We start from the raw sequence: 16,480 nt of genomic DNA, 5'->3' as shown, positions 1-16,480 counted from the left end.
TAAAAGAAGTTGAGAGGAAAAAAGGAAAAAAGTAAGGGTTGAGAAAATTAAAAATAAAAAGAGAAAAAAATAAAAATCAAAGTAAAATTAAAAAGAGAAAAAAATAAAAGTTGAAAGATATAAATATGAAGTTGTTATACATTATTCCATTGACCAAGGACAATTTTGTTCAAAAGAATATTAGTTAATAGGTAAAGGTTATTTTAAGAATTTTTTTTTATTTTGTGCTAAAATTTAAAAGTCACCCCAATTTGGATCTATTTTTGAGATTCACATGTTAAAAAAAAAATTAAAAACTGATTAAAAGAATCAAAAAGTGAGAAGTTGGGCACCCCAGTTTTTTGCTTTTTAGACTAAAATTCTTTTAGGTTTGACTAAAACATTTATCTTTTTATCCCAACAATATCCTAAACTCGGAGGTTTGTTTAAAAAAATTATTTTAAAATTAAAAATAAAAAACAATTCACCTTATTTGTGGTATTAACATCTTTAAGGATATTTAAGTCATTTTAACAAGGGAAAAGTTATCATTTTCATCCTAAACTATACTCGAAAAGTCTAAGTCACACCAAAACTATCGTAGTGACCTATTACACACCTAAACTATATAAAAGTAATATTTTTTACACCCTAAATTTGACGTGGAAAAACATAATCATTTAACTAACAAAAGGCGCGTCTAAATTAAAAATTAAAAGAAAAAAATAAAAGAAAAATTTTAAATACTCTCTTTCCGGCCCCCAACATCCATCTCCCCACCCCCATCCCCAAATCGTCATCTTCTTCATCACCGCCATCCCAAATCATCATCTTCTTCATCATCCCACCCGCAAACTCCAACCCCACCCCAACTACTATTTCTTCTTCATCACCCCCCCCCCCCCCCCCCACCCCCACCCCCCCCCCCAAAAACACCAACTCTTCCCCCCCCCCCCCCCCCCCCCCCCCCACCCCCGCCCACAAATAACGCAATTTCTTCACACCCCATCTTCCACCCCCCACCGAATCGATGCGAATTTCACCCATCCTCAACTCGACCGTGGACCATCAGGTCTGTGTAACACTTCCATCACATATCCATAACCACCACAACATCATCACTTTCATTCCATCTTCTTGGCCTATAGCGCCACTCTTGTTCCACCACAGATAACCACCCGAAACACCCAAATGGAACCACAACAGCTGCAACTCGAAGCTTCAATCACCAAACGTCTCCCTCTTCAATATCGGAGTTCTAGTAGCGATGACTGCATATGTCATTTGCATCTTTGACTATATAATTTTAAATTTTAATATTTTTGGTAGTTTTGTTCCACATATCTCTTTCTTCATTCTAAAAGAAAAAACTTCTTGCCTTTTTCTCACCAAAAATTCTGCAAAGAAGAAGATTTTTTTTTTAAAGAAAAGACGATCGGTTACGGATGAAGAATGTGGCTAGAAGAAATTGATTGTTATGATAATTTTGTTGGTGGCATAAAGTTTATGGTGGTGAATATGGTGTTCATGATCTCATGACAATGGAGGTTTTGGACATTGAAGAAAACTAAAAAAATTAAATTAAAAAAAAAATTATGAAAAAAATAAATTTATTATTTTTTTGTATTATGCTGATGTGGCGCTGACGGTGCAGGTGCGTGTGCAACACCACATCACATGCAAGTGGTATAATGTTTTACAGGGTATAAAAAATATCACTTTTATATAGTTTAGGTGTGTAACAGGTCACTATGATAGTTTAGGTGTCACCTAGACTTTTCGAGTATAATTTAGGGTGAAAATGATGACTTTTCCCTCTTAACAACAAAAAAAATGCTTAACATCACTTGTTTACCAAATACATCAACAATTTTTTTTTTCCAGTTTCAGCACTTCTATCAAAACACATTATCTGCTCAATTTATCTTATTTTAAGTTTTTAATCACTTAAACTAAAAAACTATTTTTTTAATTCTATGCAAACGGACTCTTAGCCGCTAGACCAAAAATATAATAGCCAATGTCGATATACATATATCATACACTTTGTTGTATTTATGTTGCTATTTCTGTTCTTTTTTTTCTTTTGATTTGATGGTTGGCTATTTAAGTTTTTTTTTTTTTTCATCCGGTGTTCGAAACTTGCATTGGAGTCCGACTAATCTGGATTCGCGCGTGGGTAGGGCCTCATTCGGGAAGTAGAACTCCCAACAAAGTTTTTTCTATACCTAGGGTCGAACCTTCGAGCTTTGGTTAGGTTGGTTGCTCCTATTTTGCCCCCATACAATTTGAAAATTGAGCACTTTTACCTTTTGTTGACTTTATGGTATAATTTTGTGTAGGCCATTAGGAAAAAGTCTCTTTTTAGCACTTGATCTTTGACAAAGCTCTAACCATAACTTTTGAAGTCACATACATAATTTGTGAAGTAAATTTTTGATCTTTTTCGAATTGTTTGAACACGTGTGAAGTTCACATAATTTTCTACTGGAGCATTGTAAATGGAAATTATAGATACAAGACGATTTGCTAACAGCAGGTATATGGATGAGTGACACTATATAGCAAAATTGAGCAAATTCTGAGTAGTACATAGTCAAATTAGTACCCTTTACCTATTTTTACTTTTTGCTTAGAGATGACTGTCACTCACCTTGATGGATGATCAGGTATTGAAGAAATGAGAAACACCAATATTACTATTCAAAAAAAAGACAAATATGTTTGATAGTAGGAATGACAAAATTAATATGTTGCAACCAGAAGTTTGTAATGAAATGTCTGTTAAAAAAATTTTTTGGGGGAAAAAAAAAGGTCTAATAATAACGGCAATATTAGTGTCATGACTCATGATAAAGCATAAAGACAAAGAAAATGGTGGTGGTGGGTGGTAAATACCTCATACCATCGTTAATTGAATTGTCTTTTTAGAAAATACTTTTACTAATTTTCACAAATTTTGAGTGAGTCAAATTTCAAAACAAATATTAAATGATAGATAAAAAGAAAATGTATATTGAGTAGGTAGAAGAGGAGACAAAATGTGAAAAAGTAGTGGGAAGCATAACCCCCATGCCATCCTCGTGTAGTCAGAGAAGTATTAGCACAAACAGAGGCGGAGCTAGCATATACTCAGGCAGTTTATTCAAATGTTTTTTAGTGAAATATTACATCATTTATATATACTTCTTTTTTTATATATATATAGTAGACAATGAACTCCTTTAATTAATTTGTATACATATTTTGAATCCCATTAATGAAAATCTTAATTTCGTGACTGAGCACAAAGATTTGAAACTTAGAAGCCCCAACCCACCAAACGTGCCCATTATTACTCACCTTTGTCATTTCCACGCCTACAACAACGGCACCAATTAATACTCCTATCATTTTGTATACTAGTACTACCATTGTCAATTAAAGTATGAATATGTATTAATATGGTTTATACATTTTTAGATATTATTTCTAGATGTCTATATTCTATTTCACAATCTCGATATTTTTGGGAATGAGTATTAAAAAGAACGCCTATCTACACGTGTGCTTTATGCGCTATAGAATATCAATTTCTGATGCTTCAAAATATATACAGCTTACCCACTTGGAAATTTACATTAATTCAATAAATATATAACACAAATTATTTTTATAATTGTAGTATCCGTAACTTAGCTAATTTCACAGAATATCCGTCACCTTCTTGTCCACCAAAACTAGGACAAATGAAGAAACATCACCAAGTGTTTTTGTCTTTAATAAAATTTGAACATTAGACTTGATGGTGTTCAATCTATAGCACTTGACACAAATGTTCAAATCCATTCTTATCATACGTATCATATTTTAAGTGGCAAAGGCATGGTATACTTGCACATTTTATTTTAGTATAGTTTGATATAAATATAAATTTTATAATAGTAGGTCAAAGAGAAGTTCAAACGTACCATCCCTGTCTCTCTGGTTGAGTCAGTCTGTTTCTCTGTATGGTCAAAAGTTTCAACTCCACCTGCCCATTCTGCATCAGACAAATAACAAATCAATATTGGAAACAGCAGCTAACACAACAACAACAACTTCCTCCTTCTAAACTCCACAAAAATTCCCATGCATTCTTCTTCTTCTTCTTCTTCTTCACTTCCCCATCACCAAAGACCTAACAACAACAACAACAACAACAACGATAATGTCATTTGTAAGTCTTCTATATCAGCAGCAGAAGAAGTGAAGCTTGCTGCGCTTGCTATTAGCCTTAATGTTCGTCTTAGATCAGCTGATATGCCTTTTGCCATGCAAGTACATGCTCTTCGTTTTTCTACAACTCTTCTTCTTCACTCTGCAACTCAACGTCCTAATCCTACTCTTCTTGCTCGCTCCATCAAAAAGGTGAGTTTGGTTTTTTCCTTAGCTTTAAATTTGAGGTAGGGGTAAGGCTTGCCTATAGTATCGTGGTGAATTTATATGCTAAAAGTATTTTTAGTTTTCCCGTAAAATTAGGTACTTTATGTATATATATATATATTGAAAAAAACTATATAGAGTATTTGTTAGGCATGAGGCTCATGCCGTAAGAAGGTTAATGGTGTGTTTGGTTGAATGTTAAGTTATTTGCTTAAGGCTCGTTTGGTACTAGGAAATAGGAATGAGGCATAACTACTATGAGTTTATTCCATATTTGGTTGGTACAAAATCATTATCCCATGATTTTAGTGTTACTCTATCATAAGGGTGGGATAACTAATTTAAATAACTTGTTCCCAACCAAACGAGCCATTAGAGGATTTGGGATCAATTTCCACGTCCATATACTCTATCCTCTCCGGACTTACATTGACTATGCTGTTGTATATTCTATCCTTGACGGACCCCATTTTGCGGGATTACACTAGCTATATATTGTTGTTGGGCTCGATTTCTACTATCTATGTACATTCTACCCTCTCTAAATTACACTGACTATGTTGTTGTGGTAATTTGAAAATTTGACGCTGGTGAAACTTTTTGTGGATTTTAGGAGTTTGATTCGATGTACGGGCCGGCATGGCACTGTGTGGTGGGGAAGAGCTTTGGATCCTTTGTGACTCATTCACCTGCTGGATTTCTGTATTTTTCTCTGGATTCCTTTTCCTTTCTTCTGTTCAAGACAGAGGTTCAGTTGATCACAGAATCAGTAGTACCAACACCTCCTGTCAGCTGATTCATTTGGTTGTTGGTGGTTAGTTTTTGTGATCTGTATTTGGAAACAGATACACTAAGCTGCTAACTTGTTTTGGAGTTCTTTTACAAGTTAAGAATGTATATGATAATATTTACATTTCTCTAAGGTAAAAATACATGTAGTTCAAAAAGGACGACCTGATGCACTAAAGGTCTGTTATGTGTGGAGTTTGAGAAAGGGCCGGACAACAAGCAATCTTTTCCAGATTTTGTTTAGTTAGCTTTTTCTAGTAAGTGTCCAAATTTACTCGTCGTTGTAGGTTTTTCTTTAACAAATCCAGCCCTGCAACCTTGAAACTCGGGGTGATGAGCCCACCCCTGTGCCCTTCTCCATTTCTATTTAAGTATCGGAGTTAGTTCACTTGGCACAATGCTTCGAACCGGTGACCTAAGATACAATTATGAAACATTTTCAATGTCTCTCTTGTACAATCATGATTGTTTTAATACTGCCAGTAGCACTAATTTGTTTTGGTTTCTTATAAATTGAAAGTTGTATCAGCTATTACCCATGCATTTTAGGAAAATCTATAGTCAAGAAGCTTTCCACCTGCAACCATTTCCAAACCAATGACCAACCACCATTGGACTTTAGACATTGGCACTGAGATGCTACCAATGCAAAACAAAATATCTTATCCACTCTGGAGAAAATGTATATATTCGACAGTCGGAGGGCTGCCCTGTAGACATAATCTAAATCACACAATTCCACTCATTGAAACAATTAGAAATGCATAGCCTAGGAAATAAACGGAAATAACTAGGTCCCTAGCAAGGTTGAAGACCGTATACATCACAAACGGCAAAATTTGAACTTCGCAGGATTGAATGCAGCTACTTCCTATTTCTAAGTTCGAGTATATAATTCAGCAACAACAATGGTGCACTGAGTCCGACTGAGAATGGTTTCCAGAAAGCTCAACGTCTATATCTCTAAACATCACCAAAGTTATCCAACAGAAACTTAATCTGCTCTAAGACAAGTTTCTCTCCCGCATGAACTGCTCTATCTTGTCTGCATCTTCCGGGGAGTCAACACCGTGAGTCTCATGGTCAACTTTTATCACCTGCATACAGGACACAATCCATCCACCATAAAAACACTATGATAGATAATCAGAACAAGGGGAGCAAACCAACTAGGAAAATTAGAGAAGCAAACAAATGAAAGGCTGCAAAACGAGGCACGATTTTTAGCACCGGTGCTCACACATATGGTAACTATGATTTTTCTTGGTTACTCTTTTTGGTTTACTGTCTACATATGTTAAATACGTACTTGGATCCAGTGGTACACAATCAATTAACTTTAGCAGTTAAAAGTTAGGTGAGAATTCATATCACTTTAACCATGATTAAGTGAGAAATGTGTATACGAGAGACATGTGTCTTGCATTCACTGCTTTATTGTTAATACCGGGTGTGGGTAAGTTCTTATAGTCTATGCATTTGTATCATTGAAGGAGAATAACTTTTCTTTTTCCTTGAAACTGTTTTTTCCACAATGTTCTGACATAAACATTTAACATACAAAGGTAACTTGACGAGATTCCAATTTTTTAATTAGCACAAGTAAACGATAAGTCAAGCATGCAGATTTGGTACCTTCATCTTGTATCCATTCTCAAGGACCTTCAATTGTTCAAGATCTTCTTCAAGTTGCAATGGTGTAGGTTCCAATTCTGGATATATTTTCAGGAACTTGGAATCGTAGCTCTGGATATGAAATAAGAGAATTGTTCATCAGTCATACAAAATTGTCAGAAAAACTAATAATAGTTGTTCTTTAGATGCATCACCCAATACCTGAATTCCTAGGTGCAACAAGTACGGAAAATGAGGATTAACCTTGCCAGACCTAAAAGTTTGCACAAAATTGATCATGTTTTATCACACAGTAGATAAAAAATACTTCTGCAATAGACTTTTAAGAGAATCATGACTAACTTGTTATAAGGGATCAATCCTCGTGAAAAATAGATTGCATAACCACGATTGTCGACCACACATTTGACACGATTTGGATCAAATGCATCCTCAGGTTTTAGAGACGTCACAGCAGTGCTAACGACCGCGTCTGGTGCAGCCTGCGTAAATACAGATTAATCCTATTGGTAATTTGGTAAAGTTATACTGTGGCAATATAGACTATAGAGACAGAAAGAAAGTAGTGAATTCTTGTAAAAGCTAAACCCCTTTCCTCACATAGAAGTGTTATATGTCTACATACACTGCAGGATTTGTGGCAATTGACTACCCACCATCGCAAGAAATGATATCATGAAATGACTTTCTCAATGAAATCAATCACGAGGCAGCTTTTGCTCATACATATATTGATGTAAAACAATGGAATCAATCATGAGGCAGCTTTGGGACACCCATGAATTGATGGTCATATTCGACCATGCACTACATACAGACTTTTACAGATTTTACCTCACTTTCAAGAGTGAATTCCCACATTATTTTATACTCTATAGTTACTTTTTTTTTTCCTTTCTCTGATCTGCAATCAGTTTTGAGCAGTCCACAGAAAATTAATATAACTTCGTAAGTGGCAAACTATCCAAAGCAAATAATTTAAACTAGACTAATGCAGATAGCATGTTGGGTGAATGAAGCACTAGAATTTGGGAAAGCAGCCAGTAACTAGGAAAGAAGCATATGAAAGATCATTGATGTTTCCAGCAAGTAACTAGCAAAAAGTGACAGCCTTTTGTCAGAATTAACTTCAAAATGTTTAACAGCAATTTATATCAGCACCAGGAAATAATGAAATTTACCTGCAGGGCTTTGACAATGCCATCTATTATCTCTGGTTCTATAAGAGGTTCATCTCCTTGTATGTTAACGACAATGTCATATTTTTTTCCAAGCTTTTGAAGAGCTTCATTACATCGCTCGGTTCCTCCAAGTTAACAACTGAACATTAGCAATTTCACGAACTGAAATTCTCAGAAGTAGCAAAAGTTATGATAAAGAAAACAAATGGATTTTATGTTTACCATTTCTACATGATTCAGAGGTCATGATTACTTCTGCACCAAAACCTTGACAGCACTCAGCAATCTTTTCATCATCTGTTGCCACGACTGTTAAACAATGTGAACATATCAGCACCTGTGACTACTAACACCCACTATTGCTTCTCTTTTTGTATCCTCTCTTTTTTCCTATTTTTCTTTGTGGTGGTGGTGGTGGTGGTGGGGGGGGGGGAGTTATGAAAAATAGTAAAGTTATCTGAAACGGAGACGTACCAACGTGGTCCAAGGTAGCAGCAAGTTTTGCTCTTTCCCATGTTCTCTGCAATTAAGAATTTGAATCTGAGGGTGTCAACTCCTTTCGAAACAACGACTACGAGAGTGGATCCTGATTAAAGCTACACCAGAGGTAAATGATCTCAAACAAATAGGTTGCACTAGGAATACTGTATGCAGTTTCCAAATAAAATCAGTAATTACGTTCTTCCGTTAGGTTGAATGTTAGCTGATCTCTGTGGCTTGTTAATTTTCAAAGAAAACTTAGAATTACTCAGGATGTAGACACTTGTTAAGTATTCAGAAGTTGATATTTCTGTTCTATCAAGTGGCAGGGGCAGATGCAACATTATGTTACTGAGCTCATCTGAACCTAGTATATTCTATGCGGAGCATAGTTTAATGTATAAAATCCACTAAATTTGCAACAAATGGTATATGTATAATCCCTTAACTTTTAATTATTTTCATATATAATTGTGGTGTTTGGGCCAGCTTTTGCACACCTCGACTAATTCCACAAGATACTTGACACCAGCTTTCACTGCCTCAACTAATATAATTGAATCTTTTATTTAATTTTTTTAATTTATGGTGTCCGGGCCAGCTTTCACTGCTTCGGCTAATTCCAGAGATACCTGACACCTCCCACCAAACAAATACCAACTTTTCACGCACCTCGACTAATTCCATGAGATACCTAACACCTCCAACCAGACAGATACCAGCTTTCGAGCACCTCCACTAACTACACGAGATAACTGACACCTTGACTAATACCACGAGATACCGGGCACCTCCAACTAGACAAACACCAACTTTTTGTGCACCTCAACTAATTCCCGAGATACCTGAAACCTCCCACAAGAAAGATACCATACCTACAGATACCTCTGTCCTCAAAGCACCTACTGTTTTGGTCTCAGCTGTTATTTGGACATGAGACCTCATGATTCTCCACCCACTTTATTAACCATTAGGCCACACACCAAGGTGCACAATAACTGCCGATAACTTAAACAAATATTTATGGATTCAGCACCAAGAACCAGAGCTTAAATCCTGAATTCGCCTCTACCTAGTTATATCCATTTTGTAACCCATATTGCACCATTTCTTCCCAATTGATAAAATCAGTGATAAAAGTGATACCTGGATCATCGGCTTGCCCAGGATATGAACAAGCGGTTTACCCTGAAAGCGAGTAGAAGCAAAACGGGCGGGTATAATTCCAATGACCCGACTCCGAAACCTGCCGGATCGGGCCAGGTAAGCGCGAGCACCGAGAGCCGCAGCCATTGCAGCTCCTATAGCCAGACCATTTATGATCCATGATTTTGAAGAGCTTGACGAAGACGAAGACGATGACGATGACGACATTTGGTTATCGATTGTGAATTCTAGTGATGGAGTGAACTAAATTTAGCTCAGTGCAGATCAAATCTACGTTTGCTTCTGTATTTGTTTGTAACAAGCTAATACACAAATTAAAAAAAAAAATGGATTTCAAGTACTATAAAATAAGAAATTTTGAAATACAGAGATAATACCATGAACTAATTAAATATATAATTTTAATATTCTTAACGTCTACGTGACACATATATATATATTACATAACATACTGAAGTATTCATATAGACACTAAAGATGTTAAAATTATATTTTTAATTAATTTAAGATAATAAAAACCTCTTTAAATTAAATGTGTCATGCCTTTTTATCATATAACCTTTTTGAGTATAGTTCAGAGGGATAATTGAGTATTTTCTCTGAAGTTTATTATAAGTTGAAATAATAACATGAACATACGAAATAATAGCATGAACATACATAAATAACTATATTTACATAAATTTTTATCCATTTGAACTTATTATTTATCTTCGTTGGATGTATTAGGAGCTAGTAATATATTTTGACAAACCACAATCGAAAAAAAATATATTAGGAGCTAGTTATGTATTCTGACAAACCACAGTCGAAAAAAAAATATATTGAGAGTTAATTATGTATATCTTCATTAAATATATTATTTATTTCGATAGATCCAAAATAAAAAAAATTATTTCGAGAGGTAATTATGTATCTTTACAAACGATGTATCTCGACAACCCAGAATTGTAATTTTCAATAATTATGCAAAGTATCAAGATTTTCAATAATTAAACTCTAAACAATTGAAATTTATATGTTGTTTGCTCTAACTTGTGTCATTAATTTTTAAAAAAGAAGTTAAAATTAAATTATTATTCTTTTTTCTTTTATTATATACTTTCTCTATTTCATATTAAGAGTTGTTTTTGGTTTGGATACACCTTTAAGTTATTAGAAGTTTGTTATTAAAAAACAAAAATGAAATATTAGCATCTTGCCCTGCATTTTAGTCGTTATTTATCACCGAAAGATGTGCTACAATAGTATTACAAAGATGCCATGCTTAAGTTAGCCAAAATTAACCCAGTTTTAAATAAGATAATTCAAAATTAGTTCATAAATGGACCCAACTCTACCATAATTTGGACGATTTGTGTAAGCTCTTTATTAAATTAGAAGGTCTAATTTCGGATGGCATCAGAGCAAAGAATAAATGTATAATTATAAGTAGAAACAGCCTTTCTACTTCATCAGAGGCATGAACTGCGTACATCTTACCCCAAACCCCACTGAGTGAGAATATACTGGATTTGTATGAACTAAGTACATCTTACCCCCAAACCCCACTAAGTGGGAATACACTGGATTTGTTGTTGTAATGTGAAATAATCACACGTAGCTAAACATCAAACAAATTTCATTGCTAAGCAAAGCAAAATATAAAACTGACAATCCCCAACATATAACCAAAAAAAAAAATGCAAATTGGGACTTGGTCCAAATTTCAGACGGTATACGCACCACCACCACGAGAACCACCACCTCTGCCACCACCACCACCACGGCGACCATAGTCGTCATCATCATCATTATCAGAACTTCCATACACATCATCAATATCATCATCCACATCATCATCATCATCATCATCATCATCACCGTCAGAATCAACAGGACGCTTCTTACTACTACTAGTCGAACGTGCGGCACGTAGCTCCATCACAGAAAAATCAAATACAGGCAAACCGAAGACTACAGCACCCATAGGTAAGTTCCACTTCCAATTCAAAAGAGCTTCATTATCAGCATTTGAAAAATGTGCTGGTTGAGACCCAGGGGAGATGTTGAGATGATGTTCAGCGGCGGCGGAAGGGCGGAAGAGATGGCGGCGAATGAGATTACGGAGTGAAGCTTTGTTTGTTAAGCTTTGAAGTCTAGATACGGCGGCCATGTTTGGAACAAGATGGAAATAGTGTCGTTTAGGGCACTGATGAATGAAAATGGAACGAATTTATAATAGGGTTTAAGAGAAGTAGGGTTTTGGAGGGTTCTAGATAAGGATTATTGACCCATAAAATAAGGAATTTTAGGCTCGAATTTATTTTTACTATAGTATATATTTGGCATAAGTTGCAGAATTAAAGTGTTTTTTTATTTAACTTTTATATAGTTAAAGGACCTACTTATTTACTAGTAAAGTTAAAGGGCATAATTATAATTTATTGTCAAGTTGAAGGTTCTGTTTACGTACTATGCTTATATATTTTTCTCGAGCCAAAAGTCTAGATAGAGATAAAATTTATATATGCATTATCTTTTTCAAATTTCAATCATGAAAATTATGTCGTTGTTCTTTTACAAGAGTTATCATGTAAGTTCTCTAACTCTTAACACGAGAATTGATTTCCAAGATTCAAAATAATTTTTACTCATTTAAAAAAGAAATAATTTTAAATAACTGATTAGATCACAATAAAAATGGTAATAGAGCTTGATTAAATTAAATTCATGTCAAGTTTCACTTTTAGATTAAAACATTTTATCAAACACTATTCCATTCTCAAGAGTTCAAATCCGACATCTTTATTGGATGATGGAGACTAACCACTTCTAGTCTTCTTCTCACATTACAAATTTATTTCAAGCCGCTTAAGTGGAAGAAAAAAAAATTGCATTGGAAGGGGAGAAGAGGGAGAGTGGGGCGGGGGGCAATGGGAGATTTGGTGAAGAAGGTCACGGTTCAAGCCTCGGAAATAACCCCTGCAATGTAAGGTAAGACTGCATACAATAGAGTCAGACTCTACGCATAGCGCGAGCTTTAATGCACCGGGTTGCCCCTTTGGTAGGGAAGAAGGCATAGAAACTGTTCTACAGTGATTTAAATATCCCAGCCAAACTCTTTCTGCATTCTTTAAGCCATGTATAAAAGCAGATGAAAAAAGAAACTGAATAAAATTTCTTAAATCTAGAGTATAAATATGTGAAAGATCATAAGAAATACAAGTTAAACCTCCGTATAACAACATTGATTCCAATTCTCAAAAGAAAAATAACAAAAGCAAAACCATTCGCTCTATTTCCTGTCCCAGAAAAAAAGGTTTTGTATAAATGATCTGTGAGAACTAAGCTAATTAATTTTCGCATAACAACACATACCAAGTGTATCAGCTTTCTTCTTTTTTGAAGAATTAGTTCTGTAAACTATTTCAGACGTTGAATCCTTCAGCTCGAAGGCATTTAAGATGAGCCTCGATCCATTTCTGACAAGCTGATTCACCGTGTTCCACAATGCATTCATCCCTCACCTTCTTAGTCTCTGGGCACGCACAACAAATCTTCTTCTTTGGCTTTGAATCTGCAGAGACCATAGTGGGAACTGACCTCTCATCGTTTGGAAGTTGTGACGAAGATGTAGCTGTTGAAGTGCTCTCCTTTGATAGTCCATCCCCCAACTGCGACGAAGATATGGTTGTTGAAGTGCCCTCCTTTGATAATCCACCCCCCATTCTCAAAGAAGGCTGGAAAGAGGCAAATTATTGTTGATGGCTATCAGATTAGCATTACTCGCAAATCACACAACAGATGGACAAAAGATTTACAAACACCAAAGCATTTAAATACAACAACAACAAACCCAGTGTATTCCCACACAGTGGGGTCAATGTACGCAGTCCATACCACTACCTCCGGAGAGGTAGCATCTAAAGCGTTTTAATAGAACAAACCTTCCAAATGACAAACTACGATGAAAAATATTTCAGATGGTAAACATGTTCTGAGCAGTACAACGAAAAGAAATTACAGGTTGCGCAAATCCTCTATCGTGCCTAGTAATGCATGTACATTGTTATTTACAAGAGACAAGTTGCACCAAGAAAGCTAGTAAAGCAATACATCCGTGTTTACGGCCAAGTATGTACGGTCTTTTTGCCTTGAAAAACTCGTTCTTTCCAGCCAAATAATCTACTAGATAACGTGTGATATAATGTTCCAAGTTATCAGGGACTTCTTGTTCAGTCACCTTTCTTTTCCAGCAATGCAGTATGCAATCGTAACTATCTAAATTCTGAAGTACTAACAGCCTTCAAATTATAACTTTGTCAAATCCAATAATCTGCCCGGCACAAAGAACTTCGCTATGAAATGATCTAGAATTTTAGCAACTACATAAATAAAAGGGGAGCCTCAAAGTAATTGGTAAAATTGTTGCCATATGACCAGGAGTTCACAGATTCAAGCCTTGGAAACAGCGCCTGGCAGAAATGTAAGGTAAGACTGCGTACAATACACTCTTGTGGTGGGGCCCTTCCATGGACCCTGCACATAGCGAAAACTTTAGTGCACCGGGCTGCCCTTTTTTAAAATAAAAGAGTATATATCAACATAAGGTTGGTGGTGTGAGGTACAAAGCGATAACCTGTGCTCGGTACTAGTACTACCCTCTACATCCAACCGCGAGGTTGTGGGTTCAAGGCACTGGATCAAAGTAGACAAATCCACTCACCTTTGGGGTGGCATTTATCATTGACATAACTAAACAGGAGAACACAAGCTAAATTGTTCGACATAAGATATGAAAAACTTGTCAAGAATGCAATGCAAATTCCAGATTTATATCTTCTATAATCAATTAGTTATCATTAACCAAAGCAAACAGGTAAAATCCCATAAGCAACACAGAGAGTTAATGGTTGAAAATACACCTAAAACAACAACAACAACATACCTAGTATATTCCCAGTGGGGTCTGAGGAGGATAACTGCACGCACTCTATACCACTACCTCAAAAATACACCTAAAAAATCCCGATTTTTTAAATTACATACATAAATTATCAGACGTATGAGTTTCCTACCTGAACTATCACCAACTAACAACAACAACAACATGCCCAATGTATTTCCACATAGTGGGGTCTGGGGAGGGTAAATATGCAAAATCCATACCACAATCTCCAAAGAAGTAGAGAGGTTGTTTCCGATAGGCCCACCGGCTCAAGACAAGAAGACGGTAAACAAAGTCGTGATAAAACACGAAACAAGATGAAATAACATAACCAAAAACACACCAAAGCACACACATCACCCAAACCCTCCTAACTAGAAACTCTATGTGCAAAGCCCTAATACTACTAGCAAGGCTACACCAAAGCACTCATATCTACTGGCTACGACATACCCACACGCACCTCTAACTCAATTCGCATCCTCCATACCTTACTATCCAGGGTCATATCCTCAGCAAGCTGAACTATAACCAACTATTTATCAAAACACACCTAAACTATTAATTGTTTTCCTACCTAAAAGTTCAATGTAGGAAACTCAAACAATTAATAATTGAAGTATATTTTGATAAACAGTTGGTGATAGTTTAGGTAGAAAACTCGCACACCTCATAATTCACCTATCAAACTCAAAAAATTGGGGCTACGCTTAGGTGGGTTATTGAACATTAACTCTTCACACACCTTTAGTTTATCACATAAAATTATCTGAATTGAGAAATTCTAAGTATTTCAATTGACACAAAGCAACTTATATAAGAATCCAAAACACACACACAAAAAAAAAAGAACGAAAATTTCTAATAAAATTTTTTTAATTGTAAAAAACCATGTTAATTTGAGAATTTTTTTGCGTACCTTTGGTTCGTTTTTCTTCTTCTCGGCAACTCAGGGTTTTTGAGAGGTTTATTTATGCGGACAAATTCTTAACTACCATTTCCAACAATGGCTGCTTTTATTGGTGTAGACTTTTCTATTAAAGTGTCAAAGCAGCCCCTAAAGTTTCCAACTAGACGAACTCCCCCCCTTGCTTCTCTCTCTCTCTCTCTTTTGTGTGGGTGGTGGGGTGAGGATTTCTTCTGTTTGCGTGTACTTAAATCATTCACTGCAATTTATTGTGGTTCTGAAATGTTGTTTGTAAATTTTACTTTTGTTTACCCCTACTTAAATCATTCAATGTGATTTAATATGGTTTTTAAATTTTGCTTGTAAATTACTCTTCTCAAATGTGATTTTCGCATGCGCTATTTATAAGTTGCATTCCAAGAGTTGTGCCAAGATAAAGTGTGAACATTGACATCTTTCATGGAAAGCTGCATCGCCTTGATTATTTAGTTCATTAGTTGCTTGTACTTCAATGAAACCAATTACTGTATTACATACGTTTGTTTACTTTTTTCTTGAAATTGAGTTTGTTTGAAGTACCAAAAACCTTGTCCCACAACTAAAAGGGGAATCCACCTCAAATTTGACTAAATGAATTAATCCCATCTACCTTTATTCTTTTTCTTCCTTTTTCCTTCTTTATTCAAAGGCAAGAAAAAAAATATAAAGGAGATGGTTCAAGTCCCATTTCTCAAGGATATAACCTAGTGCTTCATCTAATTAGGGATGTCCAGAGCACTAAAACTTATGCTATGCATGAAACCTGAAAAAAGACCGGACCACAAGGGTTTATTGTCACACGTACTTATGCAACACTAAAATTAATCCCAGGATTAGTTAGGATAAAATCATGTCCAAAGTGGTGCAATATGATTGTCAGTGTCTCATTCCCTTATGCACCATCATTCATTTGCTTGTAGCATATATAACAATGTTTTAGTGCTATTATTACTAGCAGAAAATATGACA

General features: G+C 35.5%; 3 protein-coding genes across 3 annotated transcripts; 1 reads left to right on the top strand and 2 right to left on the bottom strand.

The window, feature by feature from the left end:
* Positions 1 to 3,917: 3,917 nt before the first annotated feature.
* On the top strand, positions 3,918 to 5,649 carry LOC107878664 (dynein light chain, cytoplasmic). The gene is made up of 2 exons (XM_016725745.2): positions 3,918 to 4,368; positions 4,997 to 5,649. The coding sequence occupies exons 1-2, from the start codon at positions 4,090 to 4,092 to the stop codon at positions 5,177 to 5,179; spliced, it is 462 nt and encodes a 153-aa protein (XP_016581231.2). The 5' UTR covers positions 3,918 to 4,089; the 3' UTR covers positions 5,180 to 5,649.
* Positions 5,650 to 5,914: 265 nt separating this feature from the next.
* On the bottom strand, positions 5,915 to 10,008 carry LOC107878662 (3-deoxy-manno-octulosonate cytidylyltransferase, mitochondrial). Its single transcript, XM_016725741.2, has 8 exons — positions 9,615 to 10,008; positions 8,463 to 8,508; positions 8,211 to 8,297; positions 7,989 to 8,113; positions 7,150 to 7,289; positions 7,009 to 7,060; positions 6,808 to 6,918; positions 5,915 to 6,269 (listed from the first exon to the last, which is right to left on the bottom strand). Exons 1-8 carry the CDS (start codon positions 9,840 to 9,842, stop codon positions 6,177 to 6,179), a joined length of 882 nt encoding a protein of 293 aa, XP_016581227.2. The 5' UTR covers positions 9,843 to 10,008; the 3' UTR covers positions 5,915 to 6,176.
* Positions 10,009 to 12,772: 2,764 nt separating this feature from the next.
* LOC107878661 (cytochrome c oxidase copper chaperone 2) lies at positions 12,773 to 15,719 on the bottom strand. The gene is made up of 2 exons (XM_016725740.2): positions 15,485 to 15,719; positions 12,773 to 13,357 (listed from the first exon to the last, which is right to left on the bottom strand). Exon 2 carries the CDS (start codon positions 13,343 to 13,345, stop codon positions 13,046 to 13,048), a length of 300 nt encoding a protein of 99 aa, XP_016581226.2. The 5' UTR covers positions 13,346 to 13,357; positions 15,485 to 15,719; the 3' UTR covers positions 12,773 to 13,045.
* Between the last annotated feature and the right edge of the window lie 761 nt (positions 15,720 to 16,480).

Source organism: Capsicum annuum, chromosome 7, assembly GCF_002878395.1.
Source record: "Capsicum annuum cultivar UCD-10X-F1 chromosome 7, UCD10Xv1.1, whole genome shotgun sequence".
Lineage (NCBI taxonomy): Eukaryota > Viridiplantae > Streptophyta > Magnoliopsida > Solanales > Solanaceae > Capsicum > Capsicum annuum.
This window is presented reverse-complemented; position numbering and strand designations above follow the sequence as displayed.

Excerpts from the sequence above, each read along its gene's own strand:
- LOC107878664 (XM_016725745.2), top strand. The coding sequence starts at position 4,090 with ATGCATTCTTCTTCTTCTTCTTCTTCTTCACTTCCCCATCACCAAAGA. Across the intron at positions 4,369-4,996 it reads TTGCTCGCTCCATCAAAAAG|GAGTTTGATTCGATGTACGG; the intron begins GTGAGTTTGGTT and ends TGTGGATTTTAG.
- LOC107878662 (XM_016725741.2), bottom strand. The coding sequence starts at position 9,842 with ATGTCGTCATCGTCATCGTCTTCGTCTTCGTCAAGCTCTTCAAAATCA. Across the intron at positions 8,509-9,614 it reads TGGGCAAGCCGATGATCCAG|AGAACATGGGAAAGAGCAAA; the intron begins GTATCACTTTTA and ends TCTTAATTGCAG. Across the intron at positions 8,298-8,462 it reads TGCTACCTTGGACCACGTTG|TCGTGGCAACAGATGATGAA; the intron begins GTACGTCTCCGT and ends ATTGTTTAACAG.
- LOC107878661 (XM_016725740.2), bottom strand. The coding sequence starts at position 13,345 with ATGGGGGGTGGATTATCAAAGGAGGGCACTTCAACAACCATATCTTCG.